Source organism: Rhinatrema bivittatum, chromosome 2 (assembly GCF_901001135.1).
Source record: "Rhinatrema bivittatum chromosome 2, aRhiBiv1.1, whole genome shotgun sequence".
NCBI classification, from domain to species: domain Eukaryota; kingdom Metazoa; phylum Chordata; class Amphibia; order Gymnophiona; family Rhinatrematidae; genus Rhinatrema; species Rhinatrema bivittatum.
The window spans coordinates 213,381,402-213,394,393 of NC_042616.1; the positions used below are offsets into that span (position 1 = coordinate 213,381,402).

Sequence of the window (12,992 nt, forward strand, 5' to 3'; positions counted from 1 at the left end):
CTTTTGAAAAGTGCCTCGTATATGTGGATACTACATATAACTCATTACAATGCTCTCATGAAACTGCCTCTAATTCATAAACATATTCCTGCAGCCTACAGGGCAAGTTCCAGCCACAGAAGTGATGCGCATTCTGTGCACAAGACACAGGCCTCTATTCTGCAAAATTCAGGAAGCACGTAAGTTATTCACTGGAAGCGAAGGAAGCCCAAGGATCTCTCTTTTTTTTTTTGCAGCATGAGAGAAAAAAGGCTTGTGGGTAGAATAATTACCAACGTGCTGCCATCTATGCAGCTCAGACATTTGGCCATGGTTATCAGTGTCTGGCTACCTGTAAACAACGTGACCTACACATACCTCCCCTGGTGGCAGTCACCACAGATACCAAGATGATAGCAGGTGAGCTCCATTTCTTCTATTCTGGACTGGGCTGGTTCACCTCTCTCCGCACTGGAGAGCAGACAAAAGTCACTACAGTAGTCAGCTGGCCGCCACATGGGGAGTTGCTGCAGAGCACGTCCAATCACACTATTTTGACCATTTTTAAATACAATTTTTGTGCCACCCCCTCCAAAAAAAAATATTTGGAAGGAAAACATTGTTGTCAATAATTAACTACAAAAGAGCTTAGAGCCACATGTGATTGGTTGGCAACTGGTCGCATGAATGGGGGGCAGTTAGAAAACTGCTCAAATTCCCTCCTTTTCTTCCCCTGTCCCTCCTCCTCCCCCTCCAAGCATTTCTTGACATTTCAAAACTGAAAAATTCTAAAGCTCTAATTAGATATTAGGGAAACGGGCTGTCAAGGCTAGGAACAGCACCAGAAGGCAAAGCTGCAATAAAGCAGGGGGACGTTTTTATTCAGTATGCTGAAACCCAGCAAGCACTCCTTTCTTGTGCCTTCCAGTCCTGTCCGTACCCACATATTGGTGGCCTTAGCTGACCTGGAGCCTTCTGCACCCCGAAACGTAACAGGAGCGGTGCACGAAACAGCCCGTATCCCCCAACAAAGGCCTTGGAGGGAACGGTGCACTCAGCCGAGCGCACTGTATAACCCGCAGTCGGACGCAAGTTAAATAGGCGCTAATCCACCCCCTAATGCAATAGGAGGATTAGCGCCTATTTAACGCGCGTCCAACGCGGAGTGAATGGGATAGCGCTCATCACATGCAAATGCACGTGAATGAGGCTATTACTCATTCACTCCAAATACAAAAAGATAAATGTGCATCTCAGACACACATTTATCGCTCCGCTATTAATGGCTGCCTGGAGCAGGCGTTAATAGCTGAGTGCATTGAAAAGAAGTACAGAAAAGCAGAAAAAACTGCTTTCTGTACTTCTTTTAAAAGTTAAAAAAAAAACAACACAAAAAACAAAACTCAGCCGGCCGCATTAAGAAGACCGATGTCGATATGCTCGGCGTTGGTTTTCATAACCGACCGGCTGCGTTATGAAAACCAACACCGAGTTTATCGGCGTCTGTGTTCATAACCGGCAGACCGCCAGTAACCGCAGGGTCACGACCCCCTAATTATAAGACACGGCAAAGTTTGTGCTTTCTAGTGGTGCAGAGAGGGTCTCTGGCACCCGGCGGCCAATAAATTTGTGTTGACTCCCCTGTGCCCCTCACCACCCTCCTTCCTTGTGAGAAACGCTTAAGGTCACAGGAACAGCAGATATTTCAAATAACCCCCTTTTCTCGCCTTCTACCTGCATGTGGCTGAAAAAAAAACAAAAACCTAAAAGAGGTCCTCCAGGCACTCTCCACAGCCCGGGACTTTGAACTCCCCTCCAACCTCACTAGGCCACTGTGCTGTCCCTTCTGGACTGGAGATTGTTTTGTAATCTTATGGCTGTCCAAGGCCTGAGGAGTTAAAACAGCTGATTGGTATCGCTCTAGGCATCTGCAGCAGCCCCTTCCTACACCCGGGGTTCTACTGAATACCAACACCTAGCAATGTTTGCAGAAGCAGACAGCCAAGATTTTGTTTGCTGCCTTGCTCCAATTTCCAGCACAATGCCAGCAGTAAAGTCATGCTGCATAATCCCTGTGGGAAAAGCAGAAGGAGTATTTTTTTTTTCCTAATGCGACTATTTTGGTAATATTTTTGGAAGTTTATTCCACCTTTCAATGCACGTAAGTACCAAGTCACCAAAATAACTGTCAGCCAGCATGGATTACTATTTCAGAGTGTAGAATGTAAAAAAAAACCCAAACCACAACGTTCCTGGTGATTTATTTCAAAGTAGTAGCGAGCACAGGTTATGCTAAATTTTTTTTTATATTTTTAGGACCACCACATCAGCTAACACACCATATGTATGTATGCTGAATATAAATTTGGTCCAATTTTATATTTTTTTTTTTTTTAACTTTTTCAATATATGCAAATAAAATATGTCCACTAAATTTAGGACACTAATAAGGACTGCCTAAACTCAGAGCGTAGGAAGTGAGCAAGTAACCAAGACAATGGATAACTTCAACAATAGCAATATTTAGCTTTCAGTTTCTTTCCGTTCCGATTCACAAAGCGAAGTATTGCTATTGTTGAAGTTATCCGTTGTATCGGTTACTTTGCTCACTTCTTATGTTTTGAGTTCGGGCAGTCCCTATTATTAGTATCCTGAATTTAGCGGACATATTTTATTTGCATATATTGAAAAACATTTTTAAAAAACCATATAAAAGTGGACCAAGTTTATATTCAGCATACATACAGGGCCAGATTTTCTAACATGCGCACACAAATCTATGCTCGATTTTATAACATGTGCACGCAGCCGCGCACATTATAAAATCCGGGGTCGGTGCACACTTGTGCACCTTGCGTGCGCCGAGCCCTAGGGGAGCCCCGATGGCTTTCTCCTTTCCCTCTGACATGGCTGCCGTGCTGGAGGCCTCGGTCCTGCCCCCAGACTGCCCAGAGACCGGTGCCCTGACCACACCCCCGCCCCTTTTTCAAAGCCCCAGGACATACACGCGTCCCGGGGCTTGTGCGCGTCGCCATGCCCATACAAAATAGGCTTGGCGCGCGCAGGGGCACTTTCTCGGGGTTATGCGCATAACCCTTTGAAAATCTGCCCCACAATGTATTAGTTGGCTTGTGGTGGTCTTACAAATATAAAAAAGTTTTAGCATAAGAACATAAGAAATTGCCATGCTGGGTCAGACCAAGGGTCCATATCAAGCCCAGCATCCTGTTTCCAACAGAAGCCAAACCAGGCTACAAGAACCTGGCAAGTACCCAAACACTAAGAAGATCCCATGCTACTGATGCCAGTAATAGCAGTGGCCATTCCCTAAGTCAACTTTTTAATAGCAGTTAATGGACTTTTCCTCCAAGAACTTATCCAAACCTTTTTTAAACCCATCTACACTAACTGCACTAATCACATCCTCCGGCAACAAATTCCAAAGCTTAACTGTGCGTTGAATGAAAAAGAAATTTCTCCGATTTGTCTTAAATGTGCTACTTGCTAACTTCATCTAGTCCTTCTATTATCTGAAAGTGTAAATAACCGATTCACATCTACTCATTCAAGACCTCTCATGATTTTAAAGACCTCTATAATATCTCCCCTCAGCCATCTCTTCTCCAAGCTGAACAGCATAACCTATGCTCGCTACTACTTTGAAATATATGACCAGGAACATTGTATTTTTATATTCTGCATTATATCTGTTTCTGGATTTACATTATTTAAGGGTTGTTTTTAGTGATTTAACTATCGATATTACCATTTCAGAGACCATATCTGGACCCCCATGCAGCAGAGAAACACTGGCACAATGACCTTTGGCCCAGCTTAGATATGGAATGGAAATGATAGAAGGGTACTGTGTGGGCAGGATTAGTCGGCAAGTTTGCCTGCTTCTTGCATGCACAATGTTGGGAAGAGCGATCTTTGAAAGCACAATGATGCCACGTGTGAGAAGAAGGCTTTATTCCCACTGGTCTACAGCACAGGAGCTTTACTAAACCCCATGAGCAACTGAGCCTGAATCTGTGTGCCGTAAGAGAACAAAGAGTAAAATCTAACCACAGTGCGATACGTTTATGCCGTACATACACAGAGAGCTTTCCATTGTTAAATTAACTCTCACTATATCTATTTCAGACCGTTTTGATTTGTACACGACTGCCTTTCAGATGTGATCATCCCCTGTAAAATCTGGTTTTTAGTATGCTGACTTTGCTTTACCCATTGCAACTAGTTTACCCAAATAGGATTTCAGAAGTACTCAGGTCCTAAAAGAAAAACATTATGCAATGGTTCCTGGAAGGTATTTAATGCTTCCTCAACGAAAAACAGTTTATATCATGCTTACTGAACCATATATGCAGTTCCATATAAAGGAGGTAATTTTCAAAAGGTTTTACGTACGGTAATCTGCTTTTGAAAATTCACTCTATAAGGCTGATCAGTCAAAAGGTTTTATGCACATAAATGGGCTTTTGAAAACTGCTATGTTACATGCTACTTTTACATGCAAAATTCCTTTGAAGATTACCTCCAAAGTGTACATATTTATATACATACTGGCATTTTGCACAGTGATCTTTCTGGCCCTGGCCAACAGACAATAGTACAAAGCCATAAAATGAGAATTGTTTTATGATGCTAAGGTTTTAAGGCAGTGACAGCTATCAAAACACCTTGTAATAAGCCAAAATGGGCTAATGAAACAGATGTTTGAACTTAAATACATCTGACTGTGCACATGCTCATCTGGAAAGGTTCCAAGCCAGTTCCAGGAAGCAGAGGGACGCCGGCTCTAAGGTAGCGCAACAGGAGTGAAAAAGGCATGCTTGCACATGGCTCATTTAGTCAACGTTTGACGCCATGTAGAAACCAGGAAGGTCAGGTATGTGTGTATGGGAAACCAGGAGCCCTGAATGCTTTTTTTGGTTGGCGGGCCCAAGCCATCCAAGTTCCACTTCTACCTCTGTCTCTATGCCCCCCACCAGTGTCTCCCCCCCTCCCCTCTAATCCTGCCTCCACACCCCCTCATACTTTTCCCCATCTCTTCCCCGTCCCACCCCCTCTTGCACTCTTTCTCCCCCCTCCCCACATTGATCAGTGGCAGGAGGAGGAGGAGAGCAATGGTGCCTCTCTCTCATCCTCCTCTTCGCCTCTTGACCAGACTTGCTGGTACAGAGCTCTGCGCGGTTCAAAGCAGCAGCTGGGTCCAGAGGCGGAGGAGGATACGGCTGACGCGTCGCTGCTCTCCTTCACCTGCTGCCAAAACAGTAGCTGCCTGCCTGATCCCAGATCTCCTGTAACGATTCTGCAGGAAGGGCCAAGATGTCGGCGGTAGGTAGGTTTAGTTCACAGACAGAGGGAGAAGATTCCTAGCGTGTCTCGCTGCCAGGATTGGGGGGGGGGGGGGGCGGGGGGAAATACAAGGTGGAAAGAATAGAAAGGGCTTAAACTGAAAGGCAGTTGTATTTCCCAAGTCACAATATATCTGACTAAATCAAAGCCACACACCATAAAAAAATACACAGCCAAAAGCCATTTGCTTACATTGGAACAAAAAACTCTGCTCACACCACCTGTTCCTGCCTGCAATAGGTACACACTGCAGATATTTCCTGCTTTCTCAATTGAACCCATTTTCTTGAAAAATTCTTGGTCTAGGAATAACCAGAGAAAAATGTGATTTCTTATAGCTTAATGCTAGTGAAATGGCCATTTCTAGACTCTTGGTGTGTGTGTGTTGGTGGGAGGAGGATTTGCATGCTGCTTTTCCAATGGAATCACATAACGCTTCCAATTTTGTGAGTGCCCGTTATGCCCAACTGTTTAGGCAACATACACCATTTACTTGAGTTTTATAAACCATCTCACTTCTAGTATTACATCTCTTCTCTTAGAAAACTAGATTGCTCTCCACCTTTAAAAACTATCTATAAACCCTCATGCCATTACCCTATGTGCACACACAGGCGAGGCTCCAATTCTGTATGCCGCCACGGATGGGTTTTATTTAGCTCAGACCAGCTTAGGGTTTCAGACAGGCTAGCCGTAGCTCTCAACCTTCAGTTGTTTCTTGAAGGAACAAGTTATGTAACAAATAACATTTTATTTTTACTTACAGGTTTGCATTTCTGAACATAGGAGCTATATAAACTAAATAGATAATTAACTGAGAACAAATGTAATATTTATCCAAGCACAGCGATAGCTGGACCAGGTTCTTTTCAGTAAGCACTTGTTAACAGATTCTTCCTTGTAAGAAATACTTGTGCATCATTGAACAGATCTGAAGACTAACACTGCGTGTCCTTGGAAGACCACATACAACTTATCTGGGTAATTCTCATGCTGGTTCAATACAAAAGGCATCACAACCTGCCAAGAATCCAACTTATGCTTGTGGTGTATGCCACGAACCGCGGCTACTGTAGCTCCTATAAAAGTCTGGTAAGCAATGGCTTTCTCCTTTTGCGTACCTTTGAGAAAAGGTCCTTTGACTGCTGCCTCACGGTAGATGTCCATTATATAAGGTGCTACATCCTGAAAATTAAAGTTTACAGCAAAAACAGAATGACACTTGTCTTTTTGCAAAACTAAAATCGCTCCAACAGGCAACACATTGGTTTACTACACCTGTGCTTCCTATGGCACCCCTTTTTGCTAATAACAATCTTTAACAGAATTCCTCTATACCAGCGGGGCCCAACCCAGTCTTTGGTGATTTCCTGACCAGTAGGATATCCATAATGAATATGTATGAGGCATATTTGCATACCAGTTGAAGGCCTATACTGGTCTATACTAGGATCCAAAGCTTATAAAGATGCTAGTGTAGCTGCAATATATGCTGCATTACTTTAAAGGAGAAGGTCTATTATGTTTTCTTATTAAAATGTAACATGAAGAACTAGGTTCAGCATCACATTAAAGTGCAATTATATTAAAATATTTGTAGCTGTAAGTCACCTGTGTTAAACATAGAAAGAATACAAATGAAAATCACAGGCCTATTGAGTCTGTTTGTATTACCTACCGTACACGCTGCATGAGCTACAGCATTACCCTCAATTCCCCAAATACTGAGGGATGCCAGTCCCATCCCTCCTCCGAATTATGTTATCCTTTTTGGCCATCTGTGCTGCTATTTATACAATATACCAGGAGAGGGAGGGGGAAGACTGGCACCAAGTTTAGTGCAAGACACTTATGGATTTATCTGAACAACTTATCTGCAAGAGCCGAAGGACGAGAAGACATTAAAATTCACTCTAAGGCAAATGGTCAAATATTATACAAGATCTAAAATATACAGTGGCCACAAGGAGGTAGAAAATATTAAAATAGTATTCAATAATATTTTTTAACATAGACATCCAAGAGTTGACCACACTATGTCCTATCACAAGTGCTGCTTCTGCATTTTGCTGAAATAAATATATCACTGGGGCAAGTGTGTTTGGGATATTCCTTGTACAACTAAGCTCATGCTGTAGTTTAAAGCAGCTGTTGTTGACCAAATTAAAGCAGCACATACTCCGTTAGGAGAAACTGGTCACCAAGGATGAATTCACACCTAAATGTCCCTCTGCTTTCAAGGAATCACATGGAACGTCTTACATTGCCAACAGCAGGCCATGGATGAAGGTTTTAATTGGGAGCTGTAGAATTTTTTTTTCTCTCCTGCAGGACAAACACTAAGGCTGCATCCAATAGTAAGGTGAGCCCAGGGTATTCAAGGCCTTCTCCCTTTTTCTATGTAAGACACAAAAAATTGTATATAAAACAAGGATTTTATCCACTGAGGCCAGGCGGAAATGATTTCAGGTTCTCATAAGCATCCTGTACAGATGTTGTCGTCTGCTGGCTCAAAGATGCTGCCTCTGAATTGGCTCCAGAGTGAACAGGATCAAAAACCAAAAAGAGGTGTTTTGCACCAAGCTCCTCTTCAGTGATCTCGTTCTGGCAAACGCACTGCAAATTTTATTTTATTCAGGCATCAAGCACGAGCCTTATATCCTCGGGACGCTCCCCCTTCCTGTGATTCAGCGGAGACTTCGGCCAGTGTAGCAGCCCATGTGCCACAACTCAGAAAACCAACTGTGTTGTCTGGTGCCACAGAATGCACCCAGGAATCAATGCAGTGTCATGTCTAGTAAGGCAGAACTTCAGTTCAAACTCGTAACCTTTGGATAATTAGCACTAAAGCTTTTTTTTTTTTGTAGTCACTAATGTTGAAAAGGTTTTTTTTTTGTTTGTTTTTTTTTTTTTTAAAATAAACTACAAAATAATTTTTTGTAGTCAATCAAGATGACATTCAAAATATGAAGGAATATACTACAGAAAATACAGCCTTTTGACAAATAAACTTTTTTTTAAATTCTGAGTTTCATATGTGTGGAAAAAACCTAATGCAGTATAAAAGATTAATTTTCATGAGCTAGGGGTGACCACGTTAGTCAGAAGAGGCACAGACACAGGTGAATTTTGCAGTGTGCTTATCCCTAACAAATGAAAAGAAACCCTGCACTCTTACCACATTAGGCATTAGGTGATCGGTTTATACCACAAGCGCAGCAGTGAACGCCTTGTGCCTACCGCTCATCCTCCTGTGCTGTGTCTATCCCCTTTGCACGCTTCGTCCCTCTCTTTCGCACAGCACGTGGTCCTGCTACCATTACTGTGGAAGGTTCTCCGAAGATCTTGCACAGGGACACTGCAGGTCTGAGCGGCACTGGGCGCCTAGATAAATTTCTTAATTTTATAGTCATGGAAGCATGTATACCATAAGTTTGCTAAAAAGCATCCTTTGCACATGGTTCTATGCCATGTGTGTGGAATGAATGTATGGGCGTGTGCGCGCTATGCTGTTCCCTTGATTGCTGCAGGATCTATATTCTTCACCACAGCACAGGACAGTCCAGCTTGGAAAACCCAGCATCTTTTCTCAGTTCCCAGTATGTTCCGGTGCTCACCCAAGAATCGTCAGTGGCTTTCCTATTGTAGCAGAAGAAAGAACAATTTGAGCTTTCAGAATACTCAACGGTCCTTAAGTTTACTAGATCTGAAGAATAACATTTTCTTTAGAGGCAAAAATCTATCAATGTCTGCGGTCCTGCAAATACAGAGCATAGTGCACATTTTTATATAGAACACAAGAGATCCATCCAAAATTTACATGCAAAACATCTTAAAGATCATGCCGTTTTATTTATTTATTTATTTAGCATTTTTATATACCGACTTTCCAATAACAGAGTTACTGATCAACTCGGTTTACATTATAACAGAACAATCACATTTACAGGTAAATGTCTTACAATGAACAGGTCGATATAACTTGGATAGGTATATATGGGGTTAACCAGTAAAAGATACATTGCCTAATGTAGGCATAAGTAAAAGATACAGTGCCTAATTCATAAAATAAAACATTTTAAACATATATACCATATGAAAATATATACATTCTCACATCGCCATACCCCCCCCTCCATACATGCTCCGCAATTTGATCCCAAGATGGTGGACAACTGTGTCATGGAACGGTTGGTGGTGTAATTGTATGAGCAGTTTTTAGAGCAATATGTGAACATGAGAATACTTTATACTTTGCTGATGTGTTTGGACATCAAGGAACTCTTTTTGAGTACGGAAGCTAACAGAGTATAGTTCTGCCGGTAGAAATCTACGTCAACAGAATGGTTGCGGCAGATGCACTATTTAAGTCATGTATATTGCAACAGGACTCTGGGGGATGCAGGGTATAGATAGCATAATATAGAGAAGAGTTGATATTGCATCTCCCTGAAGAAGCTGTAATAGGCAAAAACAAGTGGGTCTGATGTCGGGATGTGAGATAAACTTGTGCAATCTTTGATGAAGCATTTGTGAGTTGATTGTTAAAAAAAAAAAATTAACAGTGTGGGTATGCTTTGAGTGGATAGAAAGTGTATGCATATATGTGGGATGTGTGGAGGTGTGAGAATGGTATATTTTTTAGATGGTATATATGTTTAAAACATTGTATTTTATGAAACATGGATAAAACTGATCTTTAAGAAGTTTTTTGTATGTACATTTTTGATGTAACTTTTGTGTTCTATATAAAATTATGAAATGTATAAGAAAAATACAAAATAATATTTTTGAGAAATATTGTATATTAAAATTTTGATTCCTTTATGTGATATTTTAATAGGTAATGCAGGCCACATTAAATATCAGATAAGCATTTATGTTATGTTTAAAGCAGAACCAAAACAAAACTTAAAAAAAAAAAAGTAATAAACTGGTATCTCTAATACAACAATCAGATTTGCTAACCAGGACTCAGATCGCTGCAGCTCTTTGATGTGACTGCACTAAAACGGCCAAGTACATGTCTTAATTAGAAAAAAAAGACAAACTAGCTAAAAGCTTTTATCTACTCAAATCGCTTTAATGCAAAAGCGACACCTTTATCCATTGAATAAAGCATTTGAGCCCTTTGTTGGAAATGTCCTGAGGGAAGCCCAGGTTTTCTCCTCGTCTTCTTTGTGCCTTTATATATTTATAATCTTTTAACCCCATACACCCCTTTCCTGTCCTTTTTTTTACCCCTTTCCCAGTTTCTCTACTAGTGTTTACTTCCTTTCCCGTATCTCCAGGGGCGGCTCAAAGCCATCTGCTGTCTGAAGTGAGGAAGGAGATGGCGCCCACCCTGAGGTGCAGCGCAGGTCAAATCACCCAGATGGCAAAGGAGGTGCTGGTCCCCCTTGGAGCCTGGCCCTTTCAATGATTTGAAATGCTGAGGAAATGGGCAGGCAAGGGTCAGGGTTCCCAGAGCTCTAGCAGGTAGGAATGTCAGTGACAATCTTTCTAGGAAGCTGGCAATCCTGCCACACCCCTCAGAACCCTCCCATCTGCTTTCCACCCTGGGGAAGTGGCAGATGGGTGAATGCTGAGGGTCTGTGCATGGCACATTCTTTCAGGGACAATGCAAGGGTATTAGGTGCTCAGTGAACCTTACATCCGTCTGCTCCTCCTCCCCCCCCACCAGCTCTCACCACACACAATTAAAATTACACATGAATAACAGATTTTACCTGAATCTTCTGATGTAAAAATATCACTTACAACATGGTTATTATATATTTACATGAACTAAGATACCAAGTGAGGAAACCCTGCAAAAAAGATACTTTGAGCCTGTGTTGTACTGGGCCTATTGTAAAGTGGATTTGGTTTGGGCTTAGCCCTCAAAAAGCCAGGAATAAAAACTGAACTACACTTACAATACAGTAAACCTCCCATATTGTAACTGAATAACTGCCAGCACTGAACCAGTAAGAATCCTACCTGTAAAATGCAAAAATGCAAATATTACACCAGGCTCTAAAATACCAATGCACCCCCTTATTAAGAAAACAGAACAAGACAGGCTGTTATAGATCCCTACACAAACTGCACAATAGCAGAATACCTACTTCCATCACACACCAGAACACTGACAGACCCCCACCAAAAACAGAATTAAGTGACCATAAAGTATAAATAGAAACGTACAGCAAAAACAAGTGGAAATCGCAAAAAGCCAGAGTCTGTGTGCAGTGCAACAATGAAAAGACAGAAATCACCAATCCTCATAAAACAATAAGATCAGGACATATAGAACATAGACACAATAGTAAAACCATACTAATAAAAAATTAAATATTTCAAGACAACTGAAAAATAGAGCATTGCTCGTGTGTGCTCTGTTTTACTGTGTGTCCTTGTTTCACAGCTTATTTGCATGCATGGCTCACAGGGAACACTGCTTATCACTCTCCTCTGGGATGTCCTGAGCTATATTTGCCAGTGTGACCATAACTTGGAATTTCTTGGCCTTTGTGAGACCAGTGTTATAATTAGGGTTTCTGATTTTAGGTTTTAGCCAATAACACACCCGGGCAATCTAAAAATAAAAAAGTGTTTATTGGATAAATACCGGAAAACCACCACTTCCATTGCCTTCCTTGAATCCTCCATTCTGTTTTTGTGCCTTTTTGCACACAGACTCTGCAGTTGCTCAAATGTATGCAATTCAACCAGAGAAGGAATCCAGCAATATCATCTGCGTCACAAACACAGTGATAAATACTGAATTTTTATACTCTCAAAGAACCTCTAATTAGCTGGAAAATAAAGACCTCCATTTATATTAATCATAACACCATTCTCAGTTTTCAGGAATAAATTTCAAAAGTTTTTTTTTCCAGATCCATTTTTTTTTTAAATCAATTATGGTCACTCTGTTACCCACAGAATGACAGCCCGAGGTAACAAGGTCACCCTTGTTGTCCTCTCTGGAGTACCTGACTAGCCCTATAACATGAGCAGTGAAGGCAACACTATATAGCTTGATTATTAATAATTCACAGTGCCTGTGAGAGCCATTTTCCATAACTGGGATCACAAGCTCGGAAACATTGCTACTGAATCAACAAAGGAAGCGATATCACATCACTAAGCTATGAACACTGCAGAAATTAACCCTTTATAGCGCAACTGCAAATCTACAAACAGCAGAGACAAGTGTGGCAGGGAATCCCCACATGCATCCTGCAATCTAGGATGGATGTTGTTTCTGTGTGCATTGCAGCTTCCAGCTTTGTTTGGGTCATTACATGCAAAATATAATCTGTGCTACCTTTCATGTACTCGGATTTTGTTGCTGGAGCAGGTGCTGCTCTGACCTTTATTGTTTTGACTTGAGTTATACTAAATTTGCAGCCTTCAAGGTTCAAATTTTCTCCTTCTCAGAGCTGCTTATCACTGTTATGTTTTATGTTACCTGTTGCATGGGAGCTTTTCTTGTTGTTTTTTTTAAACCAGGACCTCCTTGGGTGTGCGTACTCTTATCAGCTATGGCTCTTATCCTTTTAAAATTAATATTGTTCAGACTAGAGGGCTTTTGCGCAAGATGTGTTTTCACTGGTGTTTCAGTGTTGTAGTCATATTTTATTAAAAAATATCAATAAAAT

The 12,992-nt window shown here is 41.4% G+C and overlaps 1 protein-coding gene across 6 annotated transcripts in view; it reads right to left on the reverse strand.

Annotated features, from left to right (window-relative positions):
• Positions 1–5,969: 5,969 nt before the first annotated feature.
• Positions 5,970–12,992, reverse strand: part of OSBPL3 (oxysterol binding protein like 3) — a 261,110-nt gene continuing 254,087 nt past the window's right edge. For all 6 annotated transcript variants that reach the window (XM_029589131.1, XM_029589129.1, XM_029589130.1 and 3 more), the window contains one exon: positions 5,970–8,982. In XM_029589131.1, coding sequence (XP_029444991.1) covers positions 8,886–8,982 — 97 coding nt within the window. In that variant the 3' untranslated portion in view covers positions 5,970–8,885. The remainder of the gene's footprint in view (positions 8,983–12,992) is intronic.